Consider the following 23,287-nt stretch of genomic DNA (forward strand, 5'->3'; position numbering starts at 1 on the left):
CCAGGCTACAACGCCTTCTCAGCACTTGAATTTGTTCAACACAGCAGCTCTCCAAATCCAGTTGGTTAGGGCTTTTTATGGCGGTTTCATTACATGGGGGTAGCTGATTAAATCACTGGCCATTAGCAGTTACTGCTTCCCTGGAGGCAGGACTCAAAGTTCCAGCCCTCTGATCACATGACTTGTTCCCTGGCAACCAGCACCCATCCTGAGGGCATCTATCCTGGAGCCCCCAACCACCAAGTCATCTCATTAGCATACAAAAAGACATGAATCACTTAGGAACTGTGAGGAGGTAAGACCAAATATATATTACTTACGATGTCACAGCACCCAACAAAATGAAATACTTATATATATAAATCTGAGAAAACTTACTATAAAGCTACAGGAATCAAGACAGTGTAGCACTGGCAAAAGAATAGACAAATACATCAAAGGAACAGAATTGAGAGCTCAGAAATAGACCCACATATAGTCAGCTGATCTTTGGCAAAGGATCAAAGGCAATACAATGGATCAAAGACAGTCTTCAACAAATCATGCTGAACTACTGGACCTCCACATGCCAAAAAAAAAAAAAAAAGTTCTAGGAATCTAGATAAAGAACTCACAGCCTTCTCATGATCTCAGGGTCATGAGTTCAAGTACTCATGTTGGGCATAAAGCTTATTTAAAAAAATAAGCAGAGCATTTTTAGGGCAGTGAACCGGTATGATATTCTAATGGTGGATACATGTCATGATACACTTGTCATAACCCACAGAACTTAAAACAGCCAAAGTGAACCCTAAGGTAAACTCTGGGCTTTGGGTGATAACGATGGGTCGATGTAGAGTCAGTGATACGGTTTTAGAATATAGGTGAGGTTCGGTGGGGTGAGGTCTGGAGCTGATGACCAAGAAAGGATTCTTGAGACATCTTTACTGAAAAATGGTGGTTTTGGGCGCCTGGGTGGCTCAGTTGGTTGAGCTACTGCCTTCGGCTCGGGTCATGATCCCGGAGTTCCGGGATCGAGTCACATATCGGGCTCCCTGTTCAGCGGGGAGTCTGCTTCTCCCTCTGACCCTCTTCCCTCTTGTGCTCTCTGTCTCTCATTCTCTCTCTCAAATAAATAAATAAAATCTTTTTTAAAAAATGGTGGTTTTATTAAAGCACGGGGAAAGGACACCTGGGCAGAAAGAGCTACTGCACCAGGGCTGTAAGGGAGTGGGGGGACAGATTATATACTTGGGAGTTGAGGGAGGTAAGGAAAAAGGTGGTTCCAAAACAACTTTTATATGCTAAAGAGGACCTACAAGATAACGCTAGAGAGGACAGGTTGTTTTCTCCTCTAGCAAGGTATTTACATTAAAATAGCTGAGAGAGTCCTGGAAGAACGTCACACAGAATCCTACCCAGGACTGCGTGTGTGTATCTGTGTTGGGGGGGTTTGCAGGGTGTCAGCTTATGCTTTGTCTTCAGCTAGCCCTGTACACCCTTCACCAGTTGTAACAAATGCGCTGCTCTGATAGTGGATGAGGATGTGAGTGTGGGGAGCAAAGGGTATATAGGAATTTTCTGTACTTTTCACTTCATTTTTGTGAACATAATGCTTAAGTCTGTTAGAGAAAAAAAGAAAAGCAGTGGGCTTAAGATGAATCATGCTTCTCCAGGCATTTGATAATTACTTGGGGGAGAAGTAGCTGGGTTCATGGTGATCTTGCTCTTCAAACATGTCAGTCATTTAAGAGATTCGACCTTATTTGCACCCAATAACTGACCATTCCACCAGCCCTTTTTTTTAAGTGAGCTCTAGGCCCTACGGGACTTGAACCCACGACCCTAGAGATTAGGCGTCCCATGCTCTACCGACTGAGCTGGCCAAGTGCCCTCACTGCTCCACCGTCTAAAGCAGTCATTGCTACTGATAAAAATGGGTCCAATCACTTGTTTCTTCCCACATCAAGGAATAAAGTTCAGGATCACTTCTCTTTCCCACTAAATTGATTCCTTGAATACAGGAACTGTGACTGATCCATCTTTTTTTTTTTTTAAGTAATTTCTACACCCAACGTGGGGCTCCAACTCATGACCCCAAGATCAAGAGTCACACACTCTACTGACTGAGCCAGCCAGGTGTCCCTGATTCATCTTTTTGTGATTACCAGTACTTAGTGAAGTGGCTGGCATTGAGAAACCAATCAGAGTTATCAGTGAAGTACACTTCCGAGTCATTAGGAATCTTCCATCTCGGGGCGCCTGGGTGGCTCAGATGGTTAAGCGTCTGCCTTTGGCTCAGGTCATGATCTCAGGGTCCTGGGATCGAGTCCCACATCTGGCTCCCTGCTCAGCGGGGAGGCTGCTTCTCCCTCTGCCTCTCTCTCTGGGGAGCCTGCTTCTCCCTCTGCCTCTCTGTGTCTCTTATGAATAAATAAATAAAATCTTAAAAAAAAATCTTCCATCTCATTAGGCATACCTCTAGAGTCATCCTACACGAATATCAACAGACGGTTGGGAGTAGTAAAATGGGACGCAAGAAAAACCAACTGCCTAGCTGGCCTAAAGAAGTTATTTGCTGCCCTCTTGTGATCAGTTTTAGGAAGTATAGCCTCTCCCCTTCGCACTCAACACTTCCTTCTGGCACAGAATGTTGAGTCTCTAGGCCGGTTTTGGGCATACAACAGTAAACAATCTGTCCACATTGAGCCACTCGTTGTCGTGGAGACACTCTGGAAAGCAATCCATAGGAGGTATTACACAACCTGAGTTAAAAAGGATGAGTAGCAATGAGCCAGCTGAACATAAAGATTGTGGGAAACTAAGGATTATGGTTGGAGGTATGGCAAATAGAATGTAGCACGTACAATGACTTAGATGCAAGAGAGCGCTTGCAGTTTTTCAGAAGTGCAAGTAATTCAGTATAGGTGGTAAGGAAGGTGCAAATGTCCTAGATACAGTGGGTTGGTTGGAGCACTGGTGATGAGAGATAAAAATATTATTTATTTATTTATTTGAGAGAGCAGAGGGAGAGAGAGAGAGAGAGAGAGAGCGCACAAGCGGGGGTGGGGGGGGCAGAGGGGCAGAGGCAGAGGGAGTATCAGAGTCCTCGCTGAGCAAGGAGCCCAACCCGGGGCTCAGTTCCAGGACCGGGAGATCAGGACCTGAGCCGAAAGCAGATGCTTAACAGACTGAGCCACCCAGGCGCCCTGAGTGATAAAAATATAAATAGCCATATGTATGCATACTAAGAATTCCATCCATACCCTAAGGATGAGGAACCTTTAAGGTCTTTAAGCCAGAAAGTGACTTCATCTGAACAGTGCTAGAAACAGGACTCTTGGGACTTCATGTTAGGAACAAGGGTGGAGAAACACTGAAACTGGGAGCAATGTCTGGGCTGGACTCAAGTGGTGATGGAAATAATGGACAGAATGGAAGGATTTGAAAGATGAAGGAATAAGATCCGTAGAATTTTGATGACCAAGGGTGTGTGGGGAGGACTCAGGGTTGAGGGAAAAGAGCAAGGGAGCCTGAGCATGACTGGCCATATTTCAATTTAGTAGCTGGGCAGATACTGGCAGCACAGTCCTAGGGTGGGATAGAGTTAAGACTGTGCAGGGAAGAAGGTGACTCCACTTCAGACACTAACACATCATAATGTAGCTTGCTCAACATTTATTCCAACCTTCCTGCATTCCGGCGTGGACAACTAAAAACTACATACCCTAGACTCTCCTACAGCTGATGCTGGGATGTTACTTAGGTTCCAGCAACCACGTGCCCTAGTAGAAAACTTGAGTCAAAACCAAACTAAGTGAGGCAGAGCCAGGGTGGTTCTAGACCCTGAGTGGTGACATCGCAGTTTAGAAGGTATCCTTGTGATGGTGGGAGCAGCAGTAGAGTCTCTTGGTGGTCCCTCCTGAAAGCTTAGCCAGAGTCTGCTCTTCAGCTTTATCTCTTGCTCAGGTAAGTCTGACTGACTCAGGGTGCCTGTGGGATGTCATCCAAATAGAGATATGCTGCTGGACATTCCGCTGTAGAGCTCAGGAGAGAGAAATAGATGAGAGTGAGGAGTGGATCTGGGAGCATAAGTCTATAGATGGAAAATACAGACACAGGCGTGAAATGTGACTACTGAGGGATAGAGTGTAATAAAGAGAGAGGACCGGGGCAAGTACCTTGACAACTACCAGCGTTCAAGCATGAACAGAAGAAAAAGAAATGTGAAAGGACACTGAATGAGGCAAAGAGGGACAAAGGGATGAGATGTCAGAGACGCCAAGGGAAGAGAATATTTCAACAAGGAGGACTGGTCAACAGTGCCTAATGCTGCAGAAAACAAGAAAATGAGAGTGATTTTCTCTATAATACCGAGCTTCGAAAGAGGGCCTTGCGGGACAGCTGTCTTTAGCACTGTGAAGAGAAGGGAATGAGGTTTCCAGGAAAGAGCAAAATACAAATGTCGCCCAGAAGTCACTTACCTAGGCTGTTGAAAAGATTCACTGTAACCTCAGAGGCACCGTGGTAGATTAAAGATGGCTACGCATTTTCTGCCACTCCTCCCATGAAGAGGGAGTCTACTGCTCCTCCCCCCAAACTGGAACTGATGCTGGAGACTTGTTTTGACCAATAGAATGTGGGGGAGGGATGCTGGTAACCTGAGGCTGAGCCTTGAGAGAGATCTGCTTCCTCCTTTTTTTCTTGGAATGCTCCATCTCAAACCATGGCTATGCTGTCGAAACCCAAATGAGTCAACACTACGTGGAGAACTGTTGCCGGCAACCGCATCACAGATTCCTGTGGGCAGCTAGTACCAGCTAGCTGTTGGAGTGAGGCCATTCTGGATCTTGTGGCCAACACCACGTAAAGCAGAATTACTGCCTGATCGACACACCACATCAGGGAAAATAATAAATTGTTTTCAATCACTAAATTTTGGCATGGTTTGTTAAACAGCACTACTAAGGGACCTGGGGAGAAGATCTTCAAGTGGAAAGATATCAATGGTTCATGATAATCAACTGGTATGCGGTGTTGGAATGCGTGGCATTGCACTCCCACCCATCACCATCTTCCAGAAAGCTCTAAGAGCCCCCTTCACTCTTCTACCAGAAAATTTACAGGCCACCTGGCTGGCTCAGTCATAGAGCCTGCATGCAGCTCTAGATCTCAGGGTTGTGAGTTTAAGCCCCACATTGGGTGTGGAGCCTACTTATGAGGAGTTCCAACTTTAATGACCATCCAATCCATCATTGTTTCCAGAAATATATCAACGTTCAGTCACTAAAGAAGTCTGTCTGCAAAGAAAAAATTTCCGTAGCTTTCCTTAAGAAAGGAAACTAATGGCAAAATATTGCCCATTATTTCTACTGTATTTCAAATGTCTATAAAAGAAAGGCAGGAGTGTAGGAATTTCTCCATGTTTGTTGAATAAATAATTTATTTATTTATTGAAGATGTTTTAGAGTAATCTCTACACCTAAAGTGGGGCTTGAACTTGAAACCCCAACATCAAGAGTCTCACACTTGGGGCACCTGGGTGGCTCAGTTGGTTATGCCACCAACTCTTGGTTGGGCTCAGGTCATGATCTCAGGGCAGTGAGATGGAGCCCCATGTGGGGCTCAAGGCAGAGTCCGCTTGGGATTCTCTCTCCCTCTGCTCCTCCCCCCACCCACACCTGCTCGGGCTCGAGCCCTCTCTCTCAAGTAAATAAATGAATCTTTAAAAAAAAGTCATACAAACCCACCAACTGAACCACCCAGGCAAAGTGAATAAGTTCATTGTAATTACTCGTGGTCGTTTATGCAGGAAGTCACTCCAATATATAAGCTAAATGCCAAAATAAATTCATTTTTACCGTGTCCTAGTATTTGTGGAGGTGGTACATATAAATTTACCAAAATCTTTAATAGCACATTTAAAAATTTTTACGTTTCTTTTCAGGCAAAATTACTTAAATTCCTTTAGTTCTTTCTTGCAAGTCAGATTAGATTTTCTAATTGTTCAGTTTTTTCTTAAGATTTTATTTATTTCAAAGACAAGAGGGAGAGGCAGACTCCCCACTGATCAGGGAGCCTGACACAGGGCTCTATCCCATGATCACAGGATCATGACCTGATCCAAATGCAGAGGCTTAACTGACTGAGCCACCCAGGTGCCCCGAACATTTTATTTTATTTTATTTTTAAAGATTTTATTTATTTATTTATTTGACAGAGAGAGACACAGCGAGAGAGGGAACACAAGCAGGGGGAGTGGGAGAGGGAGAAGCGGGGATGCGGGGCTCGATCCCAGGACCCTGGGATCATGACCTGAGCCGAAGGCAGATGCTTAATGACTGAGCCACCCAGGCGCCCCTAACATTTTAAAATAATCTCCACACTCAGCGTAGGGCTCCAACTCACACCCCTGAGATCAAGCATCAGACTGAGCCAGGCAGGTGCCTCAAATTGTTTGATTTTTTTTATGGTCTCCATTTCAAGTAAATTGTACTGCTAAATTATATAAATTCATAGTGAATATTAAAGGATAATTCTGTGATTTCCACATGAGTTCTCTCTCTCGCATCCTCTGTTTCTCTCTCCTTTTTTCCCTTCTTACTATCTGTGTCTTTCTTCTCTTCTGTCCCCTCTCTGTATCTGTTTCCTTTCTTCTCTCTTTTCTCTACGCTTTCCTACGAATGCGCTAATTTCTAAGGGAGCATAATCATACTTTATTTTTAAAGATTTTATTTATTTATTTGACAGAGAGACACAGCGAGAGAGGGAACACAAGCAGGAGGAGTGGGAGAGGGAGAAGCAGGCTTCCCACTGAGCGGAGAGCCCGATGCGGGGCTCAATCCCAGGACCCTGCCCCATAATCATACTTCTTAACACAGTGTCTAGCATATGGTCAATGTTCCATAAACATTAGTCATTACTATTAACTAGTAAATATTAATAGCTAACGCATAATAATAGCTAACCTAGTCTTTCATATAATTGTAGCAATATTATAAGACATTATTATATACTATATACAGTTAGAAATATATAAATGTTGGGGCACCTGGGTGGCTCAGTCGGTTAAGCGACTGCCTTCGGCTCAGGTCATGATCCCAGGGTCCTGGGATTGAGCCCCGCATCTGGCTCCCTGCTCGGCCAGAAGCCTGCAGCCTGCTTCTCCCTCTCCCACTCCCCCTGCTTGTGTTCCCTCTCATTCTGTCTCTCTCTCTCTCTCTCTGTCAAATAAATACATAAAATCTTTAAAAATACATATATAAAAATGTTATTTTATTTATATAATAAATGAAATAGTTATGTATTATAGGATAGCACATATTACTTATCTATTTAGCAGCTTAAAGCAGCAAAAATTTATTTTCCACGTTTATGTTGATTAGGAATACAAGTACAGCTTAGCCGCGTACCTCTGGCTCAGGGTCTCACGAGGCTATTGTCAAGATGTTGGCTGGAGCTGCAGGCTTCTCAAGGCCCAATTGAGGGAAGATCTACTTCCAAGTTCATTCACATGGCTTTTTGCAGTCCTGGGGTTGCTGACTGTTGGCTAGGACATGCCTTCTTTTGCATGAGCATTACTACAGAGTAGCTCAGAGCATGGCAGCTGGCTTTGTTCAGAGCAAACAGCAAGCAAGAGATCAAAAGAGCGCACTAATGCTAGAAGCCAGTCTTTGTAATCTCATCTGGGAAGATACATGCCATGCCTTTGCTGCATTCTATTTGTTAGTGGTCCCTAAATCCAGCCCACACTCAAGGGTGTAAAGAATAGGAAGTGGGGATACGGGGAGGGAGGGGATCCTGCAGGCTGCCTAGCACATACAATCTATAAAAATATAAATATGTATCATATAAATCTACTGAACTTACTAGCTATTGTTATTATACTTTCCCGTTTTTCCCCCCTGTATCTGCAAAGTACAGACTTTCTGTTTTGTTTATTTTCTGCTGGGTAGAACAGGGAGATGGAGATTTCCTGCCCATTAACGAATATCTAGTATTTATCCTATTTTGTTTGTTTATACCCAGTATCATCAGTTTGTTAAATTTCGTTGTTGTTGTGGGTTTCAGGAAACTTAACAGAATCCTGAACTGGGATGAAGCATTTTTCATCATTTTACATTTGCGTGGTCAGTAGGGTGTGGGTGTACAATGCAAGACCACCAATGCAATCAGATTTACCCAAACCAAAATAATGGGACAGAAGCACTAATTACTGAAGGTATCAATTACATGTATTACATGCACTGACTTTACAGCCTTCCTGCCAAGATTCCTTTGTTTCTAGAATAACTGTTGCCCAATTTCTGGGCCTTTTTCCTTTTGCTCTAATTCCCCTCAGATCACTTCAATACATTGGCTTTCTGTTCCACTTACTACACTCCTTGTATATGCTCAAACTACTTTCTTCTCTAGAATTCTAGCCTCTACTTCTTTATACCTGACTCAGTTTTTGAAACTTTTTTAAAAGATTTTATTTGAGAGAGAGCATGTGCACACGAACAGGGGGAGGGGCAGAAGGAGAGCGAGAAGCAGACTCTTGGGGGAGCAGGGAGCCCAATGCGGGCTCGATGCAGGGCTTGATCCCAGGACCCTGGGATCTTGACCTGAGCCAAAGGCAGATGACTAACCGACTGAGCCACCCAGGCCCCCCAGTTTTTGAAAGTTTCTACGTGGAAATTGCAAGTCACAATTTTAAGTCGTTATCTCAACTCAATTCAAATGACCAAATTTCAACTTTTTAGTGCTAATCATAGTATTAGCCAGAGATGAGTAAGACCTCACCTCTGCAATCAAGGAACTCGGTCTAATCAGGAATAGAGATGTGTACACCCACACCCTACTCATGCAAATGAGTACAATAGAGTTGATGACATGTTTATGAAAATAAAAAGGTAGCTCAGTGGAGAGAATGATAAGCTCTTTAGAAGCAGGGGGCACCTGGCTGGCTCAATCAGTAGAGCATGTGGCTTGATCTCGGGGTGGTGAGTTCAAGCCCCACTTTGGGTGCAGAGCATACTTTAAAACAAAACAAAAACGGGGGCACCTGAATGACTCAGTTGGTTAAGCATATGCCTTGGGCTCAGGTTGTGATCCCAGGGTCCTGGGATTGAGTCCCGCTTTGGGCTCCCTGCTCAGTGGGGAGCCTGCTTCCCCCTCTCCTTCTGTGGCTCCCCCCACCAACGCCCCCGCTCGTGCTCTCCCTCTCTCTCTGAAATAAAAAAAAAAAGAAAGAAAAAGAAAAAAACTCTTAGAAGCAGAGGAGACTAGGAAAGATTTGTGGGAAGAGACAGCATCTCACCTGGGTTTTGATGTACCTATGAGCATTTATTTACTGGAATTGGGAAACGATGTGTCAGAAAGGAAGGAACACAAAGTACAAACTACAGAGGCATGAAGGGAGTTACAGCAAGTCTGGGCTACTAAGAAGTGGGAAGTTGTCCGACGACATATGTTTGCTAGCTTCTAACTCCTACACTGAGTCCATCTTTTAACTTGGGCTGTTACTAGTTTATTGCTTCATTCCTCTACACACACAGCTCTCTGCCTTTTCTCCTTCCCCACCTCGTATAATCCTCCTCCCTTCTCGCTTTCCTTTTATGGGATTTTTTTTTTTCGTGTTTAGACCCTGGATTTAATTTAGTTAGATTGGACTGGAGTAATAACGTTTCTGTACATTTGCCCAGAGGCCTTCAGCTAATGGGTGTATTCTTTACAGGCCAATAAACAGACGAATAGAGCCTGTGAGCCAGTGCTGTCTTGCATGTCTGCCTCCCTTCTGTTTCCTTGCACTTTATACCCATCTTCCATTGACTGGAGACCTTTTGGAAAACTAAAAATTTTCCTAGGTAACTCAAACATTTCCTTGCTTGCATTAAGTGGCTTCTGCACTTGCCAGTCGGTTTCATGGAGGATCTTCCTGTTCCCGGAGAACCTGCTCTCGACCTACCCACAGGAGATCAGCCTGTGTTGGATGGGGGCACGCACTGCTGCCCCGAGAGTACCTTCCCCACTGTCAGTGAGAACCTCAGAAAATTACAGTCTCAGGGCTCTCTGGATGGCCATTGCTCATATCTGACCATTGGTGCTGATCGTGACGCCATGTACTTCAATGATAAACTCATGTCGGAATAGAACAGAGGCTGACCAAATCACCTTGAGAAAAGGAAATCTGAGATTCTCCGAACCTGAGGTTCCAAACCTAGGCTCTGAAAACAAGTGGGGAACAATGCTAGAATAAAGGGGCACCGTCGCTGCAAGGAAGAAAAAAAATTCAGACTACTTTAAAACCAACTGCATTCTTGAATGCCTATAAGCACAGCATGAACGGATGACGGTTTCTGCTCTCACCAGTGCTTGCTGGATTTCCTCTCCTTTCCTTCTAAGCTGCTGCTGCCTGCCTGCCTTCTCCCTCTGCCTTACTCTGAACATTCTGTTCCATTTTCACTGCCCCAGCTTCAGACTCCCTCCTAGGACCCCAGGAGAGCACCCCCTCCTACCGCCTGGGGAGACTTTCCTGCGCTATGGTCTCGAGCTGGGCCAGCACGTTGAGGTCATTGCTCTCCCTGCCAAATGATTGGCCTGACTTCAGTTTGTCCATCTGTCTGAGCTTCATGGAAAACATGACTGTTGTTCTAAGCTCTCTATTCTATGTCCTGCCTTAGCTCTGCTTTGCATCTGGCTTTTGTTTCTCTCCCCACCCCCACCTCCCTGCCTTTCCTTTCCCTGACTCTCACCAGACTAGAATCACATCTGTTTTCCACCTCTGCACTCTAGCTGCAGAGCAGATGGGCAAAGAGCAAGTTCTTGGCCAGGCAGATAAGAAAGAGCTGGGTCTGGTACTCAGCTTTGTTCTGGAGACTGACCAGAACCCATGTATCTTAGAGATGGAACATGTATCGATCGCTCCTTGGGCAGAGCCAAAGGTGCTGTTTCCTTATTTCTGATTATGTCCATTGCTCTCCCTTCCTCCCAGCTAACTAGCTTCCTTCCTTCCTCTCTTTCCCTCCCTCCCTTCTTTTTCTTACTTTTTCCTTTTCTAGTCTGTACTCTATTAAACATGATCTGCTCTGTTACCTGTATTCTCCTCTGATTTAGCTCCTCAGGGAGATATACAATGTAGACTCAAGGAGCTAATAGAGAATGTGAAACTTACACACTAGTAAATGCACACCAGGTCAATGATTCCTCAGATTTGCGTTTCTGTAACTTAAATTTATTCCCAAAGTAGAAATATTTTTACCAATCTAACCCCTAGGTTTCAGTGAGTAAGAGCAAATACAAAGACTTTAAAACTCCTGGATCAGAGAAAGTGTTATCTACATATTACATGATGTGGGGGAAAGTACTGCTGGAAAATAAGGCAAGCAAGGTGAGTTTGGCTCTCAATTTTCTTTAGACTTCTAATGGCATTTTGTCCTGAACATTCCAGAAACCAAGATACTGAGCATAAACCTAAACAAAACCAAAAGACAGAAGAAGGCTGACATGTCTTCTCACAGAGCTCCTCCACATTTCAAAAGGATTCAGAGGGTACTATATTTTTCAACTTTTTCTAACAGCCAAGCCTCCTCTTGGACAAAACTCATGTGGTGTCTGTGTGTCTCTGAATATGGAATAAATAGGATTCGGGGGGAGGGGGACCACATTCTTAAATGTGTGGGTCAAGAAAGAGGAAAAAAGAGAGACAAATACAGGGATATAAAGGAATTTGTTGGTGTCGAAGAGACAAATGTCAAAAACGTGAGAGAAGATGGAAGAATGATTCAAACTTGGAAGATGGCCACAGAAGGGGCAGACTGTCCAAAGACGAGATGGAGCTCTTTAGGTAAGAAGGAACCCAAGGCAGAGGTGGGCTGGGGGCTGGGACCATGTTCCAAGAGGGAAAAGAAGCTCATGGAAGAAAGACATTTGTGAGCAGGAGCCAGGCCTCCTAGGGAAAGCAGTATCACTCACTGGTGTGGTCATAACCTTTGGAATGAGGGTGTGAGTGACTGCAAATCCCCAGCCCTTTCTCATTCCCGCCTCTAGCCTGGCTTTCTCTCTCGCTCTCTCTCACTCTCCCTCGCTCTCCCTCATCTCGTTGTTTCAGAGTACGGCCAAATTTGAAGTCCTTCCCAGGGAGTGGCCCTGTTCATCCTATTCTCCAGCCAAAGTAGAAACAGCGTGAGAAGGAAAGAGGCACATTCGGCAGCCAAAGGACTCGGTGGAACGAGCAGAGGAAAAATACACAGTGAGTTCTCTGATTGTACAAAACCCCGAACAGACAGAGGGGGTGTGTGTGTGTGTGTGTGTGTGTGTGTGTGTGTGTGTGTGTGTGTGTGTGTGTGTGTGTGTGTTGAAACTGAAAGCCAGCGGGGGGCAATGGGGAATGTCACTGACTTGGAATTGAGCGAATATCCCATTTATCCATGAAATTAGACAGACAAGACACCACCAAGATAAGCAGAGGAAATTAAAAGGCCATATATCAAAACGGAAGATCAGACACTGGGGGTGAAAGTGGCCACAGAATAGGGGCAAACACCTCCAATTTAAACTATATAGTTTCCTCTGACTTGGCAGAAAATAGGAATGCGAATGAGAATAACGGTAAGGGATCAAAGAAGTGAATCTGAAGGAGAAATAAATGTTGGGTGAAAAGAGAAAAGGGCTGCCGTCACACAGGGGACCAGGAAAAGCCCTGGGCAGACGAAGAGACAGGAGCCCTACAGGTACGCTTGCCTGGACTTCAATGCTGATGTGTCCCGAGCATTACAGCCTCTACTCTCCCAACAGCCGTTAGATATGCTGCTCTTGGGACCCAGGGTGCTGCTGTTCCTGACCGCACTCATCATCCCCTCCGGTGAGTCCCGACCTTTAATCTTTTCTCCCTACAGTGCCTGCTCCTGGGTGCGCATGGAGGTGGACGTTACTGGAGGGCGGGATGCGGAAGGGGACCGGGAGCAGAGGTGCTTGCTACTGAGTTCTAGAATCGCTATTAAAGGACAGATTTGTGTCTGAAAAGCAAGGGCTGGGATGAGACCATCAGACTCGGGAAGTAACCGTAGAGTTATGCATATAAGATCCACGCAAATAAATGCCTATTAACCCAAAACGAGGGTCACACACACATAAATGTATGCGCAAACAGGAAAGAGAAGCTGATACACAAATGCATTCACAACCATATGGAGACAGCTAGTAGGAAACTGGACCAAATGCAATGCATGACGGGGAAGAGTGGGACTCTACACTCACGCCTACCCCACACTAGCTCCAGCATACACACAAATGTATTCACACGCACACAAACCTGTGCCAAGCTATACGCTAAAGAAAAGGCATCACAGATGACAGAACGGAGCTGAAAGCTTGGCCACAGAAAGTGAATCTCGGGACATCGAAGAAATCCTGCTCTATTTTCTCATTCTGCCAGATATACACTGTGAGAAAATCATGTTGTGCCTTGTTCGGAGTGTAGCTAGTACGATGGCTGTGGGGCTGGGACGGGACACATTAGAAGGTTGCTGGGCCCTACTGCCGAACAAGACCCCACTCCTTCTGCTAGGGAATGAGGGGGAAAGGGCATCCCGAGTCAGGACTTGGCAAAGCAGGGCTTTATTCTTAGGAACTTATTTTTCTTGAGTGTCTCCATGTCACCACTAATGGTCTGAGTAATTTTGTATTGGACTATATAGAAATAAAATGCAGAAAAATAAATAAAGTACAACCATTTTCCCATCATGTTCTGGCTCATCTTATAAAAGCTTTATGGGGTGTAGAGCTGGAGTCATTTATCCCTCTTTTCTGTCCTTTGGTACAGACTGGACACCACTAGGAGTTGGTGGTCAACGAGGAGGTAGGTAAACCTTTGGAGCTGGGCACTTCTGTGGTTTTTTAAAAAATATATACTTAAGTAATCTCTACCCCCAATGTGGGGCTCAAACTCAAGACCCCATGATTCAAGAGTCATATGCTCTTCCAACTGAGACAACCAGGCACCCTATCTGCTGGGGTTATCAGGATAATGTAGATGAATGGTCAGAGTTAAAGAATATTGATGAATGGTCAGAGTTAAAGAATCTGTAATATAACAGAGAGACACATTGCCAAAGTGTGGAAAATAGGCTCTAACTCACCAGTTTCCACAATCCTATTATCCTGTTCATAAAATCTTCTTACTTTTCAACAACTGAAATACCTTGCCCCAAACCTCCTCTACGGCCATCTCTAATTTCCACTCTCCTGTATACAGCTCTTATCTCACTCAGAAAATGCCACTAATCCTAACAGCTTTTTCCTATCCATGTAACAATGGAGAAGCTAACATGCAGACAGAATAAAAAGTCATCTCAGTACTGCAGCGAAATTCTGGCACTAAATGGACAGAACCCAAAAGTTTTGGCTTCCAAGCAGCCACTTCCTCCAGCTCAATGATGGAAACTCCAATCAAACATCTCCACTCTGCCTCCAGACATTCAACATTATTACATTTATCTCTTACTTTTCCCAACCCTTGAGAGCACAGCAGTATGTAACCCATTAATGGACCATAAAATCAAATTAGCAGATCACAATGGTTAATTTTTAATGAATTAGTACAGACTAAAATAAAAATGGAGTACACTGCAAATACATTGCAAGAGTAAAGCATTATCTTTCAAACTTGTTTCAGTTTTGTATGTGTGCATTGGGGCACAATATAATTTCTTCCTGTGCATCCTGGTACAGAAGACAAAAAAACAGAAACAAAATTTTTTTTTTTTTTAATCTGCTGTGGGCAAAGTGGTCTGAATCCCAAACTTTCTGAATCTACATCAGAGTTCAGCATTAGCAAAAAAAATTTTTGCATTCGTTTCTCTAGGATGGTTAAAGTCTAGTCCTTGTCTACAAGTTTGGGAGGCTTTCCTAGCAGAGATAGGATATGAAAATGCCTACTTAAGGGTTGTCTGGGTGGCTCAGTCGGTTCAGCGTCCGCCTTTGACTCAGGTCATGATCTTGGGGTCCTGGGATAGAGCCCCACATGGGGCTCTCTGCTCAGCAGGGAAGCCTGCTTCTCCCTCTACCCCCCACCCCCACTTGTGCACACGCTCTGGCGTGCCCTCTCTCTAGTAAATATCTTAAAAAGAAATTGCCTACTTAAGATTTCTTTTCGGAGAAGATGAATCCTAGATAAGCATTTATACAGTGTTAGCTCATGGAAAAGGTGGATAATCTGAGGAATACACCAAAAACCAGTACTCTACCCAGAAATTCTGAGGTGACAGCAAGGACTCACTCTCAACCCCTCTGCTCTGCCACTGGTTCACTTGCATTTCTTTGAGTGGCTGGACTGGAATGCAGCTAGAGAGGAAGGGAACTGGCGGCATTGGGCTACACCCTGGAGAGGTTCCACGCCCCTCTTAACGGTTTTTGGAACGACTCGGGCTAGTGGTTTTTCAAACGTCCTGGGGGATGGGAACAGACTTGGATTTCTTTTACCAAAATTTCTTCTGAAACGTGAAAGCTAAATCTGATGACTTTCTACCTGGAATTTTTTTTTAAAAGAGGATGATGTAAGCAGTTAGCAGGGGAAATTGCTTCAGAATATATTATTTGCGTTTTGCCTTCTGCCACAATGATCAATAGCTCTGGCATGCTGTATCAAAATGCTATTTTCTCCAGACTAAACATGGCATTTAGACGCTGAAGTTTAAGGAAAAATTCAAAGCAAACTGAATTTGCTGACCCCTGGTGGGCAAACCAGATTATGACGATAAGTCATCTACAACAAAGGATAATTATAGATGGGATATTTATTAAATATTTAGATGTGAACACTGCATTGTTATTTCACTTTTTAAAGCTGAGACAATTTGTTTCAGGTAGTGCTGTTATTTATAGTTTCAGATACAGTTTTCTTGGTGTATCTTAATAGATTCCACCTTAAGAGCTGGACCACTTATTTTTATTTCTCCTCCTGCCTTTACTTTCCAATGATCAACTGCAAGGTATTCTCTACAAACATCCCCTCCCCTCTCCTCACCTCACTTCTGAGCATCAGAAAATCATCAACATCACCTTTGGTGAACATACTTTTATGTAAGCCTATCAGCAAACTGATATCCAATTATTTCAAACCTGGCATTATCGAAATCAGTGTCTTCGGTAAAGACAGTTTTCACTTAAAGTAAGTATTGCAAAGAGGTCATCAATCCATTGTACTTCCAACAAGCTGTACGACCTTGGGTAAATTATTTACTTGTCCGGTGCTCAATTGTATCATTCGTAAAAAACAGATTTTTAAAATAGTGCCTGGCATATAGTAAACCCAAATTAGCTATTATAGTCTTATCTGGTAGGACAATGAAATATGTTATTCTTCTATTCCTAAACTGAGGAAGGGGATGCCTGTGGAGGATTATCTGATGGGCACGTAGGTAAAGGAGACGAAGGGAAAAAGATATTCTAGGCCAGGACAGTACGGGTATCTTCGTGGAGGTGGGAAACTGACATTTGTTTGGGCTGCGGGGGAAAGGACTCGGGTTGGGAAGCAAACGATGAAAACCAATTGTGGGATCCTTGCTGCGTGTTGGCAACTGTGATAGACAGGTTTCACTCACTGGGAGTACAAGAATGGGAGGGGGACAGAGAATGCTCAAAAAATATGTTTCCTGGGGCGCCTGGGCAGCTCAGTTGGTTAAGCATCTATCTGCCTTCAGCTCAGGGCATGGTCCGGGGATCCTGGGATCGAGCCCCAGGTAAAAAGGTCCCTGCTTGGCGAGGAGTCTGCTTCTCCATCGCCCTCTGCCCCTCCCCCTCCTCTCGTTTTCTCTCTCATAAATGAATAAAGAAAATCTTTTAAAAATTATTTAAAATGTTTTCTGCTTTTTTTTATTCAGATGATGTGACTCCAGTGACTCCAGAACCATTCACAGAAGATCCTAGTAAGCTACCCTTTTTATTTCTTCGTTTTCATACTGGGAATAAGATTGAGATGTCTGTACAAAGATAAATGTGGAGTAGAAAGACGTTAGTGGACCCCCTGAGCTCAGGCAGACCCTAGCGTCTCAGATACCACTGATGCTGTGAACATGTTTTCTCTCCCACTTCCTTCCTGAGAGCCCCTGACATGGGACCAAGAGGCCATATCCTTTCACTTCAATCTTTCTTGCTTCCTTTTAGATCATCCCTTTATCCTGCTTCCCTTTCCCACTTTTCCTGTGGTTTTTTTTTTTTTTATTATTCTTTGTGTTGTATCTTTGCAGATCTGGTGAACGAGCCCTCTACAGATGAAACAGGTAAGTTTTACTACCGCCTTTAAAATGGCATGATTGTTAATATCCACAATTATTTTTCCCAGCTTTTGAGTTAATCCTGTATTTTTATCTAAGAAAGGGATAGAGGGATTGGGGGTGTTTTGTCCAGTGACAGTGGGACAAAAAGAGAGTCCCCATTCCTCTAAAAAGATGAAACAAAGTGGATGAATAGCTAAAATAAGGCATGTATAATAAAGTATAATGTCAGTAGGCCAAATATTCTTCAAAAGGAAATTTCACCATTACTTAACAATTAACTCTATTCCCTTGGATATAATACACAAACCCAGCCATAGCCTTGACTTTGCCCCATACCGCCATTCTCCCTTTTTTTCAGTCTTTATTTTTTATAGTGGGGGAGGAGCAGAGAGAGAATCCGAAGCAGGCTCCAGGCCCAGTGCAGAGCCCGACCCAGGGTTTGATCTCAAGACCCTGCGATCACGACCTGAGCCAAAACCAAGAGTCAGATGCCTAACCACTTAACCGACTGAGCCGCCCAGGCGCCCCTCCAGTCTTCCTTTTTCTCCTGCGCCTTCCCCCTTGCCAGTTCAAAGCCCTCCTCATACCTGATGTTTTGTGCCTTTTCAGTTCTGGCTGATATCGAGCCTTCCACAGATGACCTGGGTGAGTTCAAATCTGCGATCCCAGGGCCACTGGGGCCATTCTGGGCTTTCCCCAGAGCCCATTATGGAAGGCAGTACAGCTGATGAAGGATCCGACATAGACAGGACTACAGTTTATGTAGCACATTCTTCCAACAGTTCAATTTAAATTAATGACATTTTTGATCCCCTAATAAGCAGGGGCTGTGCTGGGTGTCTGACGTACAAAATACCAACGTGTGATCTTTTCCTCAAAGTTTCCAAGCCTGGGTGGGTAAAGGCAAGACAAATATATAAACAGATCAACATTTGAAAAGCTAAAGGGAAACTTCCTAGAAGTAATGGTTGAACCAATTCTTGAAAAAAGAATTGGACCCAGTCAGGCAGTCAAGGAGGGAACAGTATGTTCAAAGATTTGAACACAAAACGGAGCTTGGCACACTGAGGAAACTTTTTTTTTTTTCTAATGAATAGGGCAAAATCTACAAGAAACGAGTGGTAGGATGTGAGAAAATGAGACATAAACTAGATTTTGAAGAAATAGTTACTGAAAACCTACTACTGAGTACCAGGAATATAAAGACGAACAAAACTGACTTCCTTTTACTCGATATTTTTTGTCTAATCCACAAGATAAACAAATGGGTAACTTTACTCAGTTTTACAAAATGCCATAATCAGGATAAGTAAAAGAAGCGACAGACGACTACAAAGAGTCCTGGAGTATATTCAGTGCTGGGGCTTAGGAAAGGCTTCTGTGGAGGGCATACATACTAAGTTGCTTCTTGAACAACAAGTAGAAGTGAATCGAGTAATGACGGAGAAGAGATTGTGGGTAAAGAAAACACTATGCGAGAAGGCTTAGGACGGAAATAAAAACCCATCAGAATAGCTTAGACAAAGAAAGGTTCCCATCAGATTTGTGAATTGGAAATCCAGCCAGGATGCTATTGCACTAGTCCCATTAAAAGATGATGGCCTGCACTCACTGAGGTGGAGGTAGGGAGAATTAAGTGTGAGCTGTGAGAGAGAACTGTTGAGCTGTTGAGATGAGGTCCAGTGTCCTGTTGGGTAGATGGTGGGACCATTCACTGAAGAACAGTTTGAATCGGTGAAGGGAAAGATAGGCCAGTTTAAGATGTTAGATTTGAAGGATCTTGGAAAAATCTACAAACTCTTCCATAAAATGTCAGGGGGCTTTTCGTTAAGTCTGGAGCTTAGCAGAGATCTGGGTTGGAAGTAGAAGTTTGAAAATTCTCAGGATTTAAGCCTGCAGTTGAAACCAGGGGATAGATGAGATCACCTAGCATACTTCCCATAGTATTCTATCTATCGCCAACTCTTCCAATGGCATTTTGACACATAACTCCCACGGTTAGTGTCTTCCCAAGACTCATCTTACTCCCTGACTTACTCATTCTACCAGTTAGGCCCATATTTAACTTGACCTCAGATTAAGTTTGGCTATGGCTGTGACCTTTGCTACTCTTTGCTGAGTTAACTTTTATCCAAGAACTCATGATGACTTATTTGATTTACGGAGAAGAAATTTTCTTTTATGAGTAAGAGCTTCTACAATCTTTTCTCCCTTAGCTGTAGGATGAAGCTCTTCTGGGCATATGGCTCCTTGCTTTGTGTCCCTACTAAATTTGCTTCTTGTCAACAAAACAAAGACAAAATGAAAATCAATTTTTCAATTTTAGAAGAGGAGAAAGGCAAAATCAGATTTCCTATCCTAACTTCTAAACCTCTCCAATTTTGTGGAACAAAACAGCCCATCGTGGGTTTTCTGTTAGAAGTTGCTAAAGCTTAGCAACTCATTTGTTTTTTATTTATAAGTGAGGCGACATGGGTTGTGGAGCTAGTGACTACTGGAACTGGTAATAACTGAATAAAATTTCTGCCTTCCAGCTTCTCCTACTGATAAAAATACCACAACAGGTATGATTGCACGTCTTTTTCCTCAGCCTTCTTCTTGGGGATTCACACTTCCTTATTTTTGAAGGATACTTGGTAGACCTTCGAGTTTGCTTCCAGTTCTTTCTCAAAGAATATTTTTAGTGCTCTTCATTCCTACTCTTTTTTTATGAGCTCCTATCTTCAATCTCATGGGGGAAAAGATGGGACCACTGTTGGATGATCCTGAAAGAATCCTCTTCCTAAACTAGATTTGGACTTTCTGTGGTGGTTAGTGAGTTGGGAAGTAACTGGAAGGACCCAGTATTACTTGAGTTGTCATGGCCAGCGCTGCTCTCTCTATTGTACTGATGATCTAGGACTGGAAACTACTAAAATAGAAACTGTGACCCACTTAAGAATTCTGATTCTTTAGAATGGGGTTAAAAGCATCTCAATTTTATATTTCATACGGCCACCTGGAGAACCCTAGAAAGACTTTCCTAGAAGAACCCTCAAAGATTATTTTATCTACTTCTGCTTCCAGGTAGGAAAGCACCAAAATTTTATTTCAGCCAATTTCCTACCGTTCTCTTTTGGTAAACAGGGAGGGGCATTCCCCAAACTGCAATGATCCTGTGTAGAGACTACTTTGTATTTTTTTCCCCATTTTATCTACCTTCTTCCACCTCTTGAATCCTTTGTTTATCCCTGTTTTCTGTGTTGGACTTCTTCAGATTGCCGGGATGAAAAATTCGCTTGCACGAGACTCTACTCTGTGCATCGACCAGTCAAGCAATGCATTCATCAGTTATGTTTCACAAGGTAAGGGATCCCAGGATATGCAGAAAGCATCATCCATGGTCGTATTTTCATGCCAGTAACTGTTTAATGAGCACCCACCAGGGGATTTCAGTTTTTGTGGCACAGAAGTTCTTAACATGATCCTCCTAGCTATTCCTGCTGGTGCCAGATAGAACCTGGAGTCTGAATTGAGGTATATGGAGAACAGACTGGCCAATAAGACTAGATGCCAGAAGGCAAGTGAGATCAGGGCTGGGGAAGGGACAGTCATGAGAGAAATACTGGCACAGTGAACCTATTACCTCATAGAAAAAGGCTGAAGCAAAAGACCCAACTCTAAAGGTAGAAAATAGTGGGGAGGAGTATTAAACTTGACTCTAGGTGGAGTGCTCACCATTCCATTTTCTGCACTCCTCTGGGAGGGAAAAAAGCGGTCCAAAATAATTGAGGAAATCCAGAGAGGAGGAGAACAGATAGGGAGAGTGGGGGATACAGCAGTTGAGCAGGCACCCTTAGCCTAGGCTAGTTCTCCCCCACAATGCTTTGTTCTATCTCCTTCCTTAACCATGTCACTGGGACTATGGCAGTTTACGACGTATGTACATCATCAACAATGAGATCTGCTCTCGTCTTGTCTGTAAAGAACACGAAGTTATGAAAGGTAAGATGATGTCTGGGTTTTCGTGGGGGAAGCAGTTATGAGAGCAGTGAGTACAGACATGGTCCCAATGGGTCCGAGGTCTGGCTTCTGAGGAGGGCTTTAGGCCACCTCCTTAAACCTCATCAATCCCTGCTCTACCAAGTTCTGCTAAATAAGCAATCCAAGGAAAGAAGCATGCTTAATACGTAAGAAAAGTATGCTTGGGTCTCTTTCCAGCTAGGTTGTAACCCCCAACCTCTCCTATACATAGAACTTTCTGAAGCTCTGGCTGCTTTGAAGTTCACTGGGGTTCTATGTGAAAAGGGCAAGTCAGGGGCACCTGGCTGGCTCCGTCTGGGGAGCAAGCAACTCTTGATCTTGGGGTCATGAGTTTGAGCCACTCGTTGGTTATAGAGATTACTGAAAAAAAATGAAAACTTAAAAAAAAGCCAAGACAGCCATAGTTGGAAGCCATGTTCATAAAGGAAAAACTTTGTTAAAAAAAAAAAAAATCCACTAATTTAGAGACACTGATGTTTGTATAGAGCCTATAAGTAAATAAAAAAAAGCAGACTGGATATTTAGCAGTTGGCAACATTTTAAACAGTCTACCAATGCCAGGAACCATTTAAATTACTTATTGTGAAAATTTAGAAGTAAACAAGGGTAGAAAAACTTTATAAAAATGATTACAAGGGTCCAAAGTGTGTGGTTATAAACTGTGCATTGTGGGAACAAAGATACTTCTCACCTTCCCTATGGCCAGCCCCAAACGATAAGTGTGGTTGGCGAAGGCACCACAGACACGGCGCCTTCTGACTCAGCAGCCCATCTTGCACTGAGCTCCTGAGTAAGAGCTGTAGTTAACTTCGCAGAAGGAAACTTGCTACTTGCCCCCCATTGGCCTTGTGCAAGCCACCTGCAAGGGAAGCACCTTGAGACTGAGGATGAGTATTTGGGACTCTAGGCACTTTCAAATGTCTCAGGGGACTTACTAAAATTAGCCATTTGCACACAGTAAACACTTAAATATATCGTGAATTATTGAATCTCATTTTTTTTTTTTTGCTATTAATAAATCCATGATTATAAGAATTGGGAGCTAGGTATACAGAGGAACCTAAAATTTACTGGCCACCTGTGCTAGGTACTTTGCATACATTATTTCATTTTAATACTCACAACTACACTGTTGAGGCAGGTATTTCATGATTATACTGGAAGGGACAGTGAGGCTCAGCAAAGTTAAGAAACTTTCTAGTAAGTAAGAAATAACCAGCAAGCTGCACATCTGGGGTTCTAGCCTAGATCTATTTCTCTTCAGTCTTTCACTACAGCACCCTGGGGTCTTCTCTTTCTCTTTAAACAGGAGCCCTTGTTATTTTTTTGCAATCCCATCCCATTATGCTCTGCTTCTCTTCTAGATGAACTTTGCCGTCAGATGGCTGGTTTACCCCCAAGGCGACTCCGTCGCTCCAACTACTTCCGACTTCCTCCATGTGAAAATGTGAATTTGCAGAGACCCAGTGGTCTGTGATCATCAAGGAAGAGGAAAGAAGAATGTGTGGGTGGGTGGAAGAGAATGCTCTAACAAGAGGGAACTCCTTCTTGTGCAACCAATGTCCGCTAACCCACAGACAGTAGTATTTCTTAAAACAGTCCCTTTGCAGTGTCTAGCTTTTGCTTCCACTCCCTGATTTTTCACCCAGACTGATAACATAAAGTCTGTATTATTGCATGGTTTTGCTGCTTCTCAATATCATAGACATAGATTAATGATAACCATGTGGCTTATATATAAGCACTCTACATACAATTTCAAAGGAAAATAAACCTTAGGTTAATATTTACCATCAAATCTGTCTGAAATAAATCTTAGGGTGGAAGAAGTTGTTGCTGTCCATTTTGGCTAGCGATTTTTTTTGATTTTCAGGGGTTTCCTAGATTAATGCCTCATTCATTTACATAGCACTCTTTACTCTTATTTTAACTATTTTGCTGGATTTGCCTGCTCAGATCTTCCTTGAGAAGAGTCATGGTAATTTTTGTAGTCCTAGACAATTCTCCAGAACCAAGAGTTACACAAT

General features: G+C 43.4%; 1 protein-coding gene across 5 annotated transcripts; it reads left to right on the forward strand.

The window, feature by feature from the left end:
• The first annotated feature begins 205 nt into the window (after window positions 1-205).
• MFAP5 (microfibril associated protein 5) lies at window positions 206-23,050 on the forward strand. 5 transcript variants are annotated; one of them, XM_027593084.1, is made up of 11 exons: window positions 206-295; window positions 12,071-12,211; window positions 12,757-12,823; window positions 13,784-13,819; window positions 16,842-16,886; window positions 17,208-17,240; window positions 17,847-17,882; window positions 19,772-19,801; window positions 20,494-20,581; window positions 21,148-21,221; window positions 22,625-23,050. In XM_027593084.1, exons 3-11 carry the CDS (start codon window positions 12,766-12,768, stop codon window positions 22,735-22,737), a joined length of 513 nt encoding a protein of 170 aa, XP_027448885.1. In that variant the 5' UTR covers window positions 206-295; window positions 12,071-12,211; window positions 12,757-12,765; the 3' UTR covers window positions 22,738-23,050. The 5 variants fall into 5 exon arrangements, with proteins under 5 accessions (XP_027448885.1, XP_027448887.1, XP_027448888.1 ...); XM_027593086.1 differs by lacking the exons at window positions 206-295; window positions 17,847-17,882 and having other exon boundaries at window positions 12,016-12,211; XM_027593087.1 differs by lacking the exons at window positions 206-295; window positions 13,784-13,819 and having other exon boundaries at window positions 12,016-12,211.
• Window positions 23,051-23,287: the final 237 nt, after the last annotated feature.

This window comes from Zalophus californianus, chromosome 9, assembly GCF_009762305.2.
Source record: "Zalophus californianus isolate mZalCal1 chromosome 9, mZalCal1.pri.v2, whole genome shotgun sequence".
Classification (NCBI taxonomy): domain Eukaryota; kingdom Metazoa; phylum Chordata; class Mammalia; order Carnivora; family Otariidae; genus Zalophus; species Zalophus californianus.

Bases quoted from the DNA above. Each gene is read 5' to 3' on its own strand.
- MFAP5 (XM_027593084.1), top strand. From the start codon at position 12,766: ATGCTGCTCTTGGGACCCAGGGTGCTGCTGTTCCTGACCGCACTCATC. The intron at 12,824-13,783 runs GTGAGTCCCGAC...CCTTTGGTACAG, and splicing joins CGCACTCATCATCCCCTCCG to ACTGGACACCACTAGGAGTT. The intron at 19,802-20,493 runs GTATGATTGCAC...GGACTTCTTCAG, and splicing joins TGATAAAAATACCACAACAG to ATTGCCGGGATGAAAAATTC.